Source organism: Lithobates pipiens, unplaced genomic scaffold, assembly GCF_037356315.1.
Source record: "Lithobates pipiens isolate NorthernLeopardFrog02 unplaced genomic scaffold, aLitPip1_a1.2 Scaffold_28, whole genome shotgun sequence".
In the NCBI taxonomy this organism is placed as follows: Eukaryota; Metazoa; Chordata; class Amphibia; order Anura; family Ranidae; genus Lithobates; species Lithobates pipiens.
The window spans coordinates 30,341,265-30,357,032 of NW_027507789.1; the positions used below are offsets into that span (position 1 = coordinate 30,341,265).

General features: G+C 44.7%; 2 protein-coding genes across 4 annotated transcripts in view; one reads left to right on the plus strand and one right to left on the minus strand.

Moving 5' to 3' along the window:
- Nucleotides 1-809: 809 nt before the first annotated feature.
- ROMO1 (reactive oxygen species modulator 1) lies at nucleotides 810-14,260 on the minus strand. Its single transcript, XM_077459014.1, has 3 exons — nucleotides 14,122-14,260; nucleotides 11,386-11,519; nucleotides 810-1,252 (listed from the first exon to the last, which is right to left on the minus strand). Exons 2-3 carry the CDS (start codon nucleotides 11,517-11,519, stop codon nucleotides 1,144-1,146), a joined length of 243 nt encoding a protein of 80 aa, XP_077315140.1. The 5' UTR covers nucleotides 14,122-14,260; the 3' UTR covers nucleotides 810-1,143.
- The window catches only part of NFS1 (NFS1 cysteine desulfurase), a 73,109-nt gene continuing 71,570 nt past the window's right edge, over nucleotides 14,230-15,768 (plus strand). For 2 of the 3 annotated variants that reach the window (XR_013263484.1, XM_077459012.1), the window contains exon 1: nucleotides 14,230-14,370. Coding sequence is in view for 2 of the 3 variants with exons in the window: in XM_077459012.1 (XP_077315138.1) it covers nucleotides 14,280-14,370 (91 nt within the window). In the remaining variant the exon portion in view is untranslated. The remainder of the gene's footprint in view (nucleotides 14,371-15,768) is intronic. The other variant, XM_077459013.1, reaches the window with a different exon arrangement.

Consider the following 15,768-nt stretch of genomic DNA (forward strand, 5'->3'; position numbering starts at 1 on the left):
CAGATAGCTGCTATTACTAGTAAAAAAAAAAAAAAAAATTACAATACAAATGCTATAAATATATCCCTTATTTTGTAGATGCTATAACTTTTGCGCAAACCAATCAACATATGCTTTTTATATGCGATTATATTTCATATGCGATATTTTTTTTTACCCAAAATATATAGAAGAATACATATCGACCTAAACTGAAAAAAAAAATTGCTTTTAAAATATAATAAAATAAAACAAATATGGGGATATTTATTATAGCAAAAAGTATAAAATATTTTTTTTTTTTTTTTTCCAAAATGTGCTTTACTGGCTTTGGGACTCAAACTGGCAGAGCACAACAGAACAATATAAAAAGTTCTGTTAAAATTTCAAAAATAAAATCCTGGAGTGCCTAACCATTTGACCTGTCAAAATGTGACTTTTTGACGATGACTAGCTCATCTGTGCTGTCTAGTTACAGGCTGGGGCAGGTATAAGATCATCTGGGCTCACAGGAAGTGGGTTGACGGATACTTGCCATCAACAATAAGGCATCTAGGGGGAGAAAATAAATAAATAAAAATAAAGTACTGTGGGCTGAAGGTGAGCATTGCAGGAAAAGCTGGTTCTGTCATTTCAGCTATTCATTTTTACTCATTACTTTTTGATGGAGGTCTACTTTATAGGCTTCAATTATCTCCCTCCTTTACTCAAGGCTGTAGGTCACTGCAAACCTACCTTAGATTGCGGGCAAACCACAGTCACATGAAATAGGGGACTTTATCATTGGGCAGAAACTCAATATAAAACAAATAAAACAAGCTAGCAACATCTAACTGGAAAAAAATTGTTTTATTGTTCTTTGCTAAAATTATAGAAGTCAATATATAACAAGTCATAGTAGTGTACATTTGAAAGGAAAGCTCTCAAAATGAGAGCTTACACCAAACGGACACATACCCAGCATAATTTTATACTGGGAATTCATAATGTAATTAAATCTAATTGCAATAAAAGGGCTAGACTGCGTCCCTCCATTCTCACTGTACAAGCCAGCCATTTCCAGGGACAGCTTTACAGAATGACATCTACCTAAACATTGATGAAGACACCAGACGAGCTCTGTGAAATCTTTTATAGGTCAATAATGCAGCCATTAACACAAATTTAACACCGAATTCCCATTCCAATAGCCATAAATGTCCCAAAGGTGCCACCGCTTTGCATCATGGTCTTTCCAATGCCGCCAATAAGTTCTCGCCCTCTCATTCCATATCTGAAAAAGAAAAAAAAGTTGACATCTATTAATGCAATGTGCCTGATACACACAACTTTGCTACTCTTACTGATACAGTGCCTTAAAAGAGTATTCATACCCCATGAAAATGTTCCACATTTTTTCATGTTACAACCAAAAACGTAGCTGGATTTTATGTGATAGATCCGGTAGTGCATTTACGTTTTGTGCTGCCCTAGACCTGACTAAATTTGTGCACCCCCAATTTAAATATGGCCCACCCCATCCTGTCAAGGCCACACCCCTTGCTGTTTAAGACCCGCCCTGAAATTTTCAAATGATGACACTAGTTCTGAGGGCCTGGGGGGGGGGCGCAATGGATTCCCTTAATTTGCATAGATTTCCTCTCAATTCCTGTTTGGCTATGGGGCAAGAAGTGAGAGGATATCTCTGCAATGGGACAGGGATGGCAAAAAATAAAATGGCAGGGGCTATATAACCCTCCCTTACTTCCAAAATTGAGAAAGTGTTGCCCATAGCCGGCTGCCCGCATACCGGAAGCAGTGCCTAATTTGTCTCTCAGCCCAGTTTGCCCCCCAAAAGACTGGTGCTACACTAACAGTGCAAGCCAGTGGGGACTCTTTCCGTGCTGCCCTAGGCCTGGGCCTTGTCGGCCTAGGCGAGGATACAGCGTTGGATAGACCAACACAAAGTGGCACATAATTGTAAAGTGGAAGGAAACTTCCACTTTAATGTTTTTTCACATTTTTATTTTTACAAATAAATTTGTGAAAAGCGTGGAATGTATTTGTATTCAGTCCCCCAGAGTCAATACTTTGTAGAACCCCCTGTCACTGCAATTACAGCTGCAAGTCTTTTTGGGGATGTCTCTACCAACTTTGCACATCTAGAGTGACATTTTTACCAATTCTTCTTTGCAAAATAGCTCAAGCTCTGTCAGATTGCATGGAGAGTGTCTGGTCAGCAATTTTCAAGTCTTGTCACAGATTCTCAATTGGATTTAGGTCTGGACTTTGACTGGGACATTCTAACACATGAATATGCTTTCATCTATTCTAATCCATTCCATTGTAGCTCTGGCTGTATGTTTAGAGTCGTTGACTGATGGAAGGTGAACCTCCACCCCATTTTAAATGTCTTTTGCAGACTCCTCAAGGTTTTCTTCTATGATTGCCCTGTATTTGGCTCCATCCATTTTCCAACCAACTCTGACCAGCTTCTCTGTCCCTGCTGAAGAAAAGCATCCCCACAAGCAGGGCTGGAGCCAGAAGCGGTGTGAAGAGTGATGAGTGAGCGGGAACATGAAGTGTTGTCCTGGGCTTGTGCTTTGGCACACTGCCCGTCTAATCCAGGACCAAGGTGGAGATGCCAAGACCATCCGTGGGAAGGCGTGGAAGCACTCATGGTTTGGCAAAGGCACAGTTCTGGTTGCCCCAAAACACGCAACCATACCCCCATGCCTTCCACAGATGATCATTGCATCTCCAATTCGATCCTGGATTAGACTGGCAGGGCACAAAAGCACAAGCTGAGGGCACTGCTTGCCTAGCTCTGCAGTCCCTCACAGTAACCCTTAAATAAAATGTAAATGCACTTTTTCCATTTTATGCCTTCTTACAGATATATCTACACTTTTTGATGGCGCTCCATGCGCTTTTGCTCTTTTTACAGATATTAAATTAAACCATCACTTTACATGGCAGTTGCAATCATTATTTGGGATTTTATACAGTCTGTCTACCAACTTCCATTGATTACAACCTTTGTGACTTTTTGTAGACCTTTAGTTCTTGTGACTTTCCTACGGGACTCTTTATTACCTCCCATAGCCATTCACCATATTCCAGAAGCCAACCTAGCGCCATATAATCACCCTCAAGTTTGTGTTATTGCATAGAGACAAAGCATGCATCTTCTGCAATACAGAACGTACAGAGCTCTACCTATCAATACCCTTTCTGTTTGAGAGGCCTGCAGAACTGAACACCATATTCTAAAAGCCTGCCTGCTCACAATTTTCCTTTTTTGAGTTTAGTTTCACTTTAAAGGCTAAGTTCACCTTTTGGGGGAAAAAACAAAAAAACAAAAAACAAATTTTTGCAGCAAAAAATAAATAAGATAAAATAATGTGCATTATTTTTTCCCCTTATGAGCCTTCAAAGCATTGCAACTGATCAGTGGATCAGGGGTGCAATATCAGGATCCTGCAGAGGCTTGTGAATAATCTACAAGAGTGCTCATCAGCACCCTCGCAGTCTATTCAGAATGACAAAAGGAAAAAGGGGGAAATCTGCGCTACAGTGTAAAACAAAAACAAAAAGAATAATGTTGATGCAGCAATTCTAGTATATACCAAAAGTGATATACGTGTAAACAGAGAAAAAAGAGGAAGAGAACTGCGCAATCCCTAATATTTCTATTAGGATATGAGCCACCCTAAAAAGGATGTGCTTCTTATAACTGTAAAAAGTTCAAAAACAAGTCTGATAACTCAATGTGACATGAATATTGCCTACAGCTTGTGTATTAAACATATCTATTAACCCTTGTTAACCACAAATCCTGAAACAATTAAATGATACTGGGTCTGTGGTACCAAGAGTTCAAAAAGAAAACATATATAATTAAGTCCAAAAAGACTACAAAAGTGAAACAACATAAATGTGAAAAATATTATAAAGTCTTTTTATGAGTCCATATAAAAAAAAACACCACGTGTGAGACGGAAATGGTCCAATCCAAAACCTTTAGGGGATGACATAAAACGAGACCAGGTGTACCTCCACCAAACAGATAACCCTAGCCCCTTACCAGATGCCCCAGTAAGGAGCGCTTTATAACATATCAGGTCAGAAGATAGGTAAATCTTGAACCATCCTAATGGAACATTCTATCGTGAACCAGGTTTGAGGGATACGCCAGCCTTGAATCATCCAAACCAGGGGAAAACACTTGATGGAGCAGAACTCATATGTATTTCATTGGAGAATCAATAAGAGGTCCACCATGGAAAGGAAAAGATACTCCAAATAGTGTAAAAACGTTTAATAAAACCATAAAAGTAATAGAAAAACACTTACAAACGTAAGAGAACACAGGGCATATCGTCAAAATGGGTAAGCGTCGGCCGATCACGAACTCCACATGATATCCCTTCCGGTACCTTCAATTGGGGCAAGAAAGCGTGTCACACCACCCAACGCGTTTCGTGAAAGAGTCACGTCGTCTGGGGTATGGGTGACACGCCATGTTGCCTCCATTAAATAATGAGTGACTAGCACAAGCCACCTCCTCCGTTACAGGAGCCTAAATCACTTCCGGGATCAACCCGGAAGTGAGGCATACACGTAGTGGGTCTATAGATCAAATTCGTACAATAATTCGAGTGGATACAATAGACTTTAAACAAGGGATGGCACTAATCGGTATAAATCCTAAAAGGAAATCTGAATTAAAACACAAATGGGGCAGTGTTACTATCGGCCGGCGGGCCGCCTCCCTCCGTATCCACGGAGAGGAACCAAGCCTCACTTCAACGTCCAATGGCGTGCGGGGGACCAAGCCTCACTACCGCTTCCAATGGCGTGCGGGGTCAAACAACCAGGGCGGGCGGACGTGACGCGCACCATGCCGTCGCTCACCCCTCTCTGGTTTACAGCCAAAACACCGCCTCCTGTATCGGCGTGACGACACGCCGTACGCAGTAGGTAGATGGACAGCGCGCGCTACGCCCAACCCGGAAGTGCGCGCGCACCATCTAATGCCAGGCCTCGCTTTTATTACAAAAATAGAGCGGAATTGAGTTAATGTCACAGAAGTGATAGCGCTCCATCTGATGCTACGCCTCACTTACATTACAAGGATAGGTTAGCAAAGGGCAGCTATGGCAGATATATCGCATAGAGCAAAAATAAAATTAAAAATAAAAACAAAATCAGCACAAAACGAATTGAGTAAAAAGCTAAAAGACAACAGAAGGAGGAGGGGACTTGTCCACACAGTCACAATATACAAAGATAACAATAACAAATGACAATTTGGAAAGTACATAACAAAACTTAATTGGGCTCACTATATAGTAGAGCCCCTCAAGTTTATATGACAGTGTTTTAATAACAGTAAAAAAACACCAAGATAAAAAATATAGAATATAAAAACACCCATAACTATGGGATAGGAGGGGGCATCAACTGCTATGATACAGTAACCCCGATCACCATTACACTACCTAAATCCACAGAGTATGTTTGGAAGCTGACTCTATAACAAAAAAAACTCCAAAGTCCATCACCTTACCTAAATCCCCAGAACCCAAAGTTACATTGGGAGCTGACACTATCTATTTGTAAACAACTCTCCAAATGTTTATAAAAAGACAGGTTTTTAATACAAAAACAAGTGTAACAGATGGGGAATGTGTCAGAGACCACACAGAGAGGATAGGGGCCAAGGAGTGCCAGTCACTATAGTGCCTGATTAGAAGATAGTGAATACTTTCACGTATATGTCGTCAAATAGGCAGGAGCATCCCATTAGGCATTATTAATGCATTAACATCTGTATCGATGTTAATGCATTTATTAATAATGCCTAATGGGATGCTCCTGCCTATTTGACGACATATACGTGAAAGTATTCACTATCTTCTAATCAGGCACTATAGTGACTGGCACTCCTTGGCCCCTATCCTCTCTGTGTGGTCTCTGACACATTCCCCATCTGTTACACTTGTTTTTGTATTAAAAACCTGTCTTTTTATAAACATTTGGAGAGTTGTTTACAAATAGATAGTATCAGCTCCCAATGTAACTTTGGGTTCTGGGGATTTAGGTAAGGTGATGGACTTTGGAGTTTTTTTGTTATAGAGTCAGCTTCCAAACATACTCTGTGGATTTAGGTAGTGTAATGGTGATCGGGGTTACTGTATCATAGCAGTTGATGCCCCCTCCTATCCCATAGTTATGGGTGTTTTTATATTCTATATTTTTTATTTTTTATCTTGGTGTTTTTTTACTGTTATTAAAACACTGTCATATAAACTTGAGGGGCTCTACTATATTGTGAGCCCAATTAAGTTTTGTTATGTACTTTCCAAATTGTCATTTGTTATTGTTATCTTTGTATATTGTGACTGTGTGGACAAGTCCCCTCCTCCTTCTGTTGTCTTTTAGCTTTTTACTCAATTCGTTTTGTGCTGATTTTGTTTTTATTTTTATTTTTAATTTTATTTTTGCTCTATGCGATATATCTGGCATAGCTGCCCTTTGCTAACCTATCCTTGTAATGTAAGTGAGGCGTAGCATCAGATGGAGCGCTATCACTTCTGTGACATTAACTCAATTCCGCTCTATTTTTGTAATAAAAGCGAGGCCTGGCATTAGATGGTGCGCGCGCACTTCCGGGTTGGGGGTAGCGCGCGCTGTCCATCTACCTACTGCGTACGGCGTGTCGTCACGCCGATACAGGAGGCGGTGTTTTGGCTGTAAACCAGAGAGGGGTGAGCGACGGCATGGTGCGCGTCACGTCCGCCCGCCCTGGTTGTTTGACCCCGCACGCCATTGGAAGCGGTAGTGAGGCTTGGTCCCCCGCACGCCATTGGACGTGGAAGTGAGGCTTGGTTCCTCTCCGTGGATACGGAGGGAGGCGGCCCGCCGGCCGATAGTAACACTGCCCCATTTGTGTTTTAATTCAGCTTTCCTTTTAGGATTTATACCGATTAGTGCCATCCCTTGTTTAAAGTCTATTGTATCCACTCAAATTATTGTACGAATTTGATCTATAGACCCACTACGTGTATGCCTCACTTCCGGGTTGATCCCGGAAGTGATTTAGGCTCCTGTAACGGAGGAGGTGGCTTGTGCTAGTCACTCATTATTTAATGGAGGCAACATGGCGTGTCACCCATACCCCAGACGACGTGACTCTTTCACGAAACGCGTTGGGTGGTGTGACACGCTTTCTTGCCCCAATTGAAGGTACCGGAAGGGATATCATGTGGAGTTCGTGATCGGCCGACGCTTACCCATTTTGACGATATGCCCTGTGTTCTCTTACGTTTGTAAGTGTTTTTCTATTACTTTTATGGTTTTATTAAACGTTTTTACACTATTTGGAGTATCTTTTCCTTTCCATGGTGGACCTCTTATTGATTCTCCAATGAAATACATATGAGTTCTGCTCCATCAAGTGTTTTCCCCTGGTTTGGATGATTCAAGGCTGGCGTATCCCTCAAACCTGGTTCACGATAGAATGTTCCATTAGGATGGTTCAAGATTTACCTATCTTCTGACCTGATATGTTATAAAGCGCTCCTTACTGGGGCATCTGGTAAGGGGCTAGGGTTATCTGTTTGGTGGAGGTACACCTGGTCTCGTTTTATGTCATCCCCTAAAGGTTTTGGATTGGACCATTTCCGTCTCACACGTGGTGTTTTTTTTTATATGGACTCATAAAAAGACTTTATAATATTTTTCACATTTATGTTGTTTCACTTTTGTAGTCTTTTTGGACTTAATTATATATGTTTTCTTTTTGAACTCCTGGTACCACAGACCCAGTATCATTTAATTGTTTCAGGATTTGTGGTTAACAAGGGTTAATAGATATGTTTAATACACAAGCTGTAGGCAATATTCATGTCACATTGAGTTATCAGACTTGTTTTTGAACTTTTTACAGTTATAAGAAGCACATCCTTTTTAGGGTGGCTCATATCCTAATAGAAATATTAGGGATTGCGCAGTTCTCTTCCTCTTTTTTCTCTATTCAGAATGACAAGCTGTCTGCCGCAATGGAATTCCAGGGTGTGGGGGGCAGGTCTAGAGCATGTCACATCCAAAATATGGGTGCAACATGCTCTGAAAGGTGAACTTTTCCTTTATAAGTAGAACTATAGGCAACACCCCCCCACGCAAGTTGTGCCCACATACGTAAACGTGTGTTAGTGCAAGAGCAACAATTCTAACTCAAGACCTCCTCTAACTCTAAACTGGCAACCTGTATTAAAAAAAAAAAAATGTAAACCGTCACCTATGGAGAATCGTGAATAATATTATTATTATTATTAAGTACCAAAGCTTGGCGCCATTCCATGAGTGTGCAATATTAAAGCATGACATGTTAGGCATCTATTTACTCAGCGTAACATCTTTCACATTATACAAAAAAAAATTGGGCTAACTTTATTTTTTATTTTTTTTATATTTTTTTATAAAATTTAAAATAACAGAAATGTAGCCATTACATGCAAGCTGCAGTATATTATCTTTTTGGTTTTAATACAACTTTCATTTTTTTCAATGGTTCCGATCATGCCCCCTTTTTCCTCAAGGTCATTACATTGCGTCCTTCCATCCTCCTCTGTTGGCTCATTTCTCAGACCTTTTTGTTGCTCGTCTCTGGATAAGCTCTAAGGCTGAAACAACTAATCGATTATGAAATTAATCGATTACTATTTTCATAATCGATTAAATCGGCCAGCCGATTAGTTAGCCTGCATACAGAATGCATTATTTGTTTATCAGGAAATACAGTGCAGCACCCATACAGCTCAGTACATCATCCATACATGTCAGTAAGTGCCTGAGAATTAGTGAATGTGTGAGGAGCAATACCTCATGGGACATGTAGTCCTGGGCAGGAAGCAAGTGGTTCTAAAGGCAGAAGTTTTCTTTACCTTGCCATTGGGGTGCTCTATACTGTACTTAAAGCTGGGTTCCACCCTAAAGTGGAACTTCCGTTTATCGGAACCCTCCCCCCCTCTGGTGTCACAGCTGGCACCTTTCAGGGGGGAGGGGGGTGCAGATACCTGTCTAAAACAGGTATTTGCACCTACTTCCGGGCATAGATTCCCACGGGAGTCTATGCCGTTTCCTGTCCCGCTGCGCTGTCAGCGGGGACACACACGGGTCCCAGAGACAGCGCGGACCATTCCTAATGCGCTGCGCGACTCGCGCATGCGCAGTAGGGAACCGGAAAGTGAAGCCGCAAAGCTTCACTTCCTGATTCCCTCACAGAGAATGGCGGCAGCAGCAGCTGACACCCGACCCTCTTTAAAAAATTTTTTTTTTTTTTTAAAGCGGGAGTCCGCCGGGACTCCGCGTTTTTTTTTTTTTTTTTAAAGTCAGCAGCTACAAATACTGCAGCTGCTGACTTTTAAAATAGTGACACTTACCTGTCCAGCGCGCCCGCGATGTCGGCACCCGAAGCCGATCTCTAGATCGACACTCGAGTGCTGCCGCCGCCATCTTGGGTATGGGAATCAGGAAATGGAGCCTTTCGGCTTAATTTCCCGGTTCCCTACTGCGCATGCGCGAGCCGCGCTGCGCAATGAGTACGGTCCCCGCTGCCTCTGGGATCTGTGTTTCCCAGCAGGCAGTGGGGCACTTGCGGAAGGGGGCGGGCACTTGCGGAAAGGGGCGTAATGTACGCCCCTTTCCGCAGAGAGCTAGCCCGGAAGTGGGTGCAGTTACCTGGATTATCCAGGTAACTGCACCCCCTCCCCCCTGAAAGGTGCCAATTGTGGCGCCGGAGGGGGGGAGGAATCGGATGAGCGGAAGGTCCATTTTAGGGTGGACCTCCGCTTTAAATAACAAACATGTTATAATTACCTCCACTGTGCAGCTCGTTTTGCACAGAGTGGCCCAGAACCTGCTCTTCTGGGGTCCCTTGGCGGCTGTCTCGGCTCCCCCCCGCAAGTACGTCTCACGTTAATGCGAGCTCCCTCGTATGGTGATAAGTACTTGCGGGCACGCTCCCGTAATACAGAAGGCGGCTATAGCTGCTCACTGTATCACTCGGCCGCGTCCCCCGGCACACCGTGTCATTGGATGCGATTGACAGCAGCACAAGCCAATGGCTGCGCTGCTTTCAATCCATCCACTCTAGCCAATCAATGGCCAGGCTGAGCGGTGAAGAGGATGTCGGAGGCGAGCGCGGGACTTTCGAGGGGCGAGGTAAGTAAAACGGGGGCTGGCACTGTCAGATGTTTTTTTCACCTTAATGCATAGAATGCATTAAGGTGAAAAAATGTTTACCTTTACAACCCCTTTAACACACAGCAAAAAGCACTGCAGAAACAGATTAAAAGCAAACTGCATAGGTGTGTACCAAGCCTTATGCTGGCCACACCGATCAATTTTCAGATGAGAATATTCATATGAAAAATCTTTGTACATTTGCTGAATGAAAGAATGTTTGAAATTTTCACTTGCTTTTAAAGTGGTTGTAAACCCTTACAACACACTTGGACCTACAGGTAACCCTTAATCTAGGCTTACCTGTAGGTCAAAGAAATATCTCCTAAACCTACACGGTCTAGGAGATATTTGCCGAAAGACAGGCACCGCTGTCTACGGCGCATATGCTGTAGACAGCGGAGCGCAGGCGCACTGAGCGCGTCGCGGTCAACGGCGATATGCCGCGAGTGTTGGCTCCCGTGCGCATGCGCGGGAGTGACGTCATTGCAGCTTCGCCGAATGACAGCGGCAGAGCAGCGAGACCCACCGAGAAGATGGATGCGCCGCACTACTGGGGACAGCGGTGACTTCGCTGGCTCCTGTGTCAGGTAAGTGACATGTATGCGATGCATAGTAGTCCATTATGCTTTACCTTTGCAGGGAACGAAAGAGGAAGTAAACTCATCAGTGTTTACTTCCTCTTTAACATTCTGTTTTAAAACTAATGTAATTTCTGAACAAAAACCACATATTCCTTTGACCAAGAAATTTTCTATTATTGCTAAATTTTCTTGTCATGTGGTTGAAAACAAATGTCGAACAAACTTTCTTTTTTTGGAAGAAAGACATTGTTTTTGTATGGCCAGCATATAATATATTACCGTTTTTGTTTGAAAGTCTGCAAATAAATATTTAAGAATACATTTTTTACATTTTAACTAAAATTATACACCACGCTTTTAAGGTTATTAACTGATTAATCGAACCATAATGGTTGAAAATAAAAATAATCATTAGTTGCAGCCCCAATAAGCTCTACCTAGCAATACTGTTTCTATTTGAGAGGTCCGCAGAACTGGACACCAAATTCTAAATAAAGCCGCTGTGCAATCCAGAGTCACCGAAGGTAATATTTGCTTTTTGTGGACTCTCATCTTAGAAAGAAAACAGTTGAATTCATTTTTGTTTGCTCACCTTAAACAGGAGAAAGTGCCAAAGAGGGCGCCGGCTGCCATGCCCACAGTGCACCCCATCATGAAGCCCATCTTTATTTTGTCAAAGCATGTGGGCTGTGACTGCCCATAAGGTCCACCTACAGAAACCGGCATCTGCAAGAGAGAGCGAGCCTATTAATATTTATCAACATGTGCAAAGTATGACAGATCAGCATTGCCTGAAACCACGACACGGATTTACTGAAGGAGCTGAGAATCTTCACTAATTTAATAATGAAAGTGAACTTCTACACACATTTTTGAGAGAAGATTGCCAACTTCTTTAGTAAATCAGCTTTAAAGTGGTTGTAAACCCCATTCATGAAATCTGACCTGGGCACCTCTGTAGTGTTTACTTATCTCTCTCAAAAGCTCTAAATCCCGTGTCTCCAGGAAGTGAACAGACAGCAGCTTCAGCTGCCCACAGTTAAAATGGCTGCAGACAGACTTGGTGGAGGGAGATTCCTGCAGCATATTTGGCAAGTACAGAATCACATTATATATAGAATAATAATATGCAAAGTGGTTGGGGGGAAGCTTCAGAATGGAAAAGATGTTTTATTACAAATTATGCGAGCAGACTGCAGTTCCTCTGTAAGTGGTTAAACTGCCATCAGATACAGACAGAAGTTCATTCCTTTGATCTGAAAAAAAGAAACATTGCAATGGTTCTCTTTATCTCTGTTTAAAGAGGAAGAAAACCCTGAAGGGTTTTACTTCCTCTTTGTTTCCCTGCAAAAGTAAAGCATAATGGGCTACTATGCATCACATAGTAGCCTATAATGTGTCACTTACCTGACACAGGAGCCAGTGATGTCACAGCTGTCCCCTCTTCCACAAAGCTTCCATCTTCTTTCTGGGTAGAGGCTCCAGCGCTGTGATTGGCCAGAGCCGCGATGACATCACTCCTGCGCATGCACACGGGAGACGCCACTCACTGCATGATCGGCGTTAGCAACGGCACGCTCAGTGCGCATGCGCCGTAGTATATCTTAAACCGTGCAGGTTTAGGAGACATTTCTTGCACCTACAGGTAACCCTTAATCTAGGCTTACCTGTAGGTAAAAGTTGTCTGTAAGGGTTTACAACCACTTTGAGCTATGTTGTAATAAACTTGGCAGGCTGCCTGTTTTTTTTTTTTTTTTTTGGACAGCTGTAGGCTTGAGCAGAGAACTCTCTGCACTGAAATCAAGGAAATGCTTTATTAAGATCACCAGGGGGTAGAATCGCAATCTCGATTCTTTAACGATCGTGCAGCTCTAATATACACACACATACAAATTAACCACTTGAGCCCCGGGCCATTTGGCTGCCCAAAGACCAGAGCACTTTTTGCGATTCGGCACTACGTCGCTTTAACTGTCAATTGCGAGGTCATGTGACGTGGCTCCCAAACAAAATTGATGTCTTTTTTTTCCCACAAATAGAGCTTTCTTTTGGTGGCACTTGATCACCTCTGCGGTTTTTTATTTTTTGCGATAAAAAAAAAAAAAAAAAAGGCGTGACAATTTTGAAAATAAAAAACAATATTTTTTGCTATAATAAATATCCCCCCCCCAAAAAAAAATATATATAAAAAAACAAAAACAATTTTTTCCTCAGTTTAGGCCAATATATATTCTTCTACATCATTTTTAGGGAAAAAAATAAAAAAATCCCAATAAGCGAATATTGATTGGTTAGTGCAAAAGCTATAGCATCTATAAAATAGGGGATATTTTTATGGCTTTTTTTATTATTATTTTCTTTTACTTTTTACTGCGATTTTAATTGGGACTGTGACATTATAGCGGACACATTGGACAATTTTGACACATCTTAGTGACCATTGTCATTTTTACAGCGATCAGTGCTATAAAATTGCATTAATTACTGTAAAAATGTCACTGGCAGTGAAGGGGTTAACCACTAGGGGCCAGTGAAGAGGTTAAGCGTGTCCTATTGTGTGTTCTAACTGAAGGGGGAGGGGACTGTTCAGGGGAGATGACAGATTGCTGTTCATACTCTGAATGAACAGACGATCTGTCTGTTCTCCCCTCAGAGAACCGGAAACGGTTTACACATACAGCTTGATCACGCAAGCCCGGCGGTGACCGCCGGGCACTCGCATCGGCTCTGTGGGCGCACACACGCCTCCTAGTGGCCGTCTATGGTACTGACGTACCACAACGGCGATTTGTGCAGCCGAGCCATGTTACTGCAGTATAACTGAGGCAGCTGGTCGGCATGCGGTTAAAGGAACATTTATTAATCAGAGTATAGCATCAAGTCAATTAAACTCCTGTGATATTGATTTGGTCAGTTAAGTAGAAGAGGGGGGTTGTCAATCAGTTTCAACTGCTTTGGCGTTAATGAAAGTAACAAGTGCACTAGATGGGCAACAATGAGATGACCTCCAAAACAGGAATGGTTTTACAGGTGGTGCTCTGACTTCACTTGCTGCATGCTGGTTCCCAATGAAACCGGAAGCAGCCAGAAGGTGAGCATTTCCAGAGGCAGCTTCATAGTACAGAGCTCCTCCGAGGGGGAAGTATTAGGCAGCGAATTCGCAGCCCAAGGCTGACCACAGACTGAACAATCTCCCTTCGATCTGTTACTGATCGATTCGTCCTCATATTGTACTTTCGTTAAAGTAGATTGTACATTCACATTGTGCGAATAATGGCCAGCCCGAGCCCCGGCTGGTGGTCTGTATCTTCCCTATCCAGATCCTCACCTTTGCAGCCCCGTGTATGCCCGCTCCGCTCTCTCCGATCACCTCTCTGATTTGGGCCGCAGCACACTGATGACGTAGGGACGTCCCGCCCACCCCGGAAGTCTCCTCAGAGTCTCCGCCCACCCGTTACACAACGAGCCAGGCAACCCGTGGACGAGATGTTGTGCAGAGCGGCGATCCGGAGTTTGCTGGCGGCTGGGGGGTGCGGGAGAGTCCCGGCCGCCAGGGCCAGCCGGTCAGAGAGGACAGGTACTCAGAGCAGACCAGGCCTCAGCTTGGAGGGTCCAATGATGTGTATAGTGCGGAGGGAGGGGAGACAAGACATTGACAGCTGACAGGGGCGCTATGTAGTCTCGTCTGTCCCCCCATTCCTCTGTGTCTCCCCCCCCCATTCCTCTGTGTCTCCCCCCCATTCCTCTGTGTCTCCCCCCCCATTCCTCTGTGTCTCCCCCCCCATTCCTCTGTGTCTCCCCCCCCATTCCTCTGTGTCTCCCCCCCCATTCCTCTGTGTCTCCCCCCCCATTCCTCTGTGTCTCCCCCCCCATTCCTCTGTGTCTCCCCCCCCATTCCTCTGTGTCTCCCCCCCCCATTCCTCTGTGTCTCCCCCCCCATTCCTCTGTGTCTCCCCCCCATTCCTCTGTGTCTCCCCCCCATTCCTCTGTGTCTCCCCCCCATTCCTCTGTGTCTCCCCCCCATTCCTCTGTGTCTCCCCCCCATTCCTCTGTGTCTCCCCCCCATTCCTCTGTGTCTCCCCCCATTCCTCTGTGTCTCCCCCCCATTCCTCTGTGTCTCCCCCCCATTCCTCTGTGTCTCCCCCCCATTCCTCTGTGTCTCCCCCCCCCCATTCCTCTGTGTCTCCCCCCCCCATTCCTCTGTGTCTCCCCCCCCCCATTCCTCTGTGTCTCCCCCCCCCCATTCCTCTGTGTCTCCCCCCCCCATTCCTCTGTGTCTCCCCCCCCCCCATTCCTCTGTGTCTCCCCCCCCCATTCCTCTGTGTCTCCCCCCCCCCCATTCCTCTGTGTCTCCCCCCCCCCCATTCCTCTGTGTCTCCCCCCCCCATTCCTCTGTGTCTCCCCCCCCCCCCATTCCTCTGTGTCTCCCCCCCCCCATTCCTCTGTGTCTCCCCCCCCCCATTCCTCTGTGTCTCCCCCCCCCCCCAATTCCTCTGTGTCTCCCCCCCCCCCAATTCCTCTGTGTCTCCCCCCCCCCCCAATTCCTCTGTGTCTCCCCCCCCCCCCCATTCCTCTGTGTCTCCCCCCCCCCAATTCCTCTGTGTCTCCCCCCCCCCAATTCCTCTGTGTCTCCCCCCCCCCAATTCCTCTGTGTCTCCCCCCCCCCCCAATTCCTCTGTGTCTCCCCCCCCCCCCAATTCCTCTGTGTCTCCCCCCCCCCCAATTCCTCTGTGTCTCCCCCCCCCCCAATTCCTCTGTGTCTCCCCCCCCCCCCAATTCCTCTGTGTCTCCCCCCCCCCCAATTCCTCTGTGTGTCTCCCCCCCCCCCCCAATTCCTCTGTGTGTCTCCCCCCCCCCCCAATTCCTCTGTGTGTCTCCCCCCCCCCAATTCCTCTGTGTGTGCCCCCCCCCCCAATTCCTCTGTGTGTGTGTCCCCCCCCCAATTCCTCTGTGTCTGTGTGTCGTACCCCCCAAT

Bases quoted from the DNA above. Each gene is read 5' to 3' on its own strand.
- ROMO1 (XM_077459014.1), bottom strand. From the start codon at position 11,519: ATGCCGGTTTCTGTAGGTGGACCTTATGGGCAGTCACAGCCCACATGC. The intron at 1,253-11,385 runs GTGAGCAAACAA...TTTCTTTTTCAG, and splicing joins GGCACTTTCTCCTGTTTAAG to ATATGGAATGAGAGGGCGAG.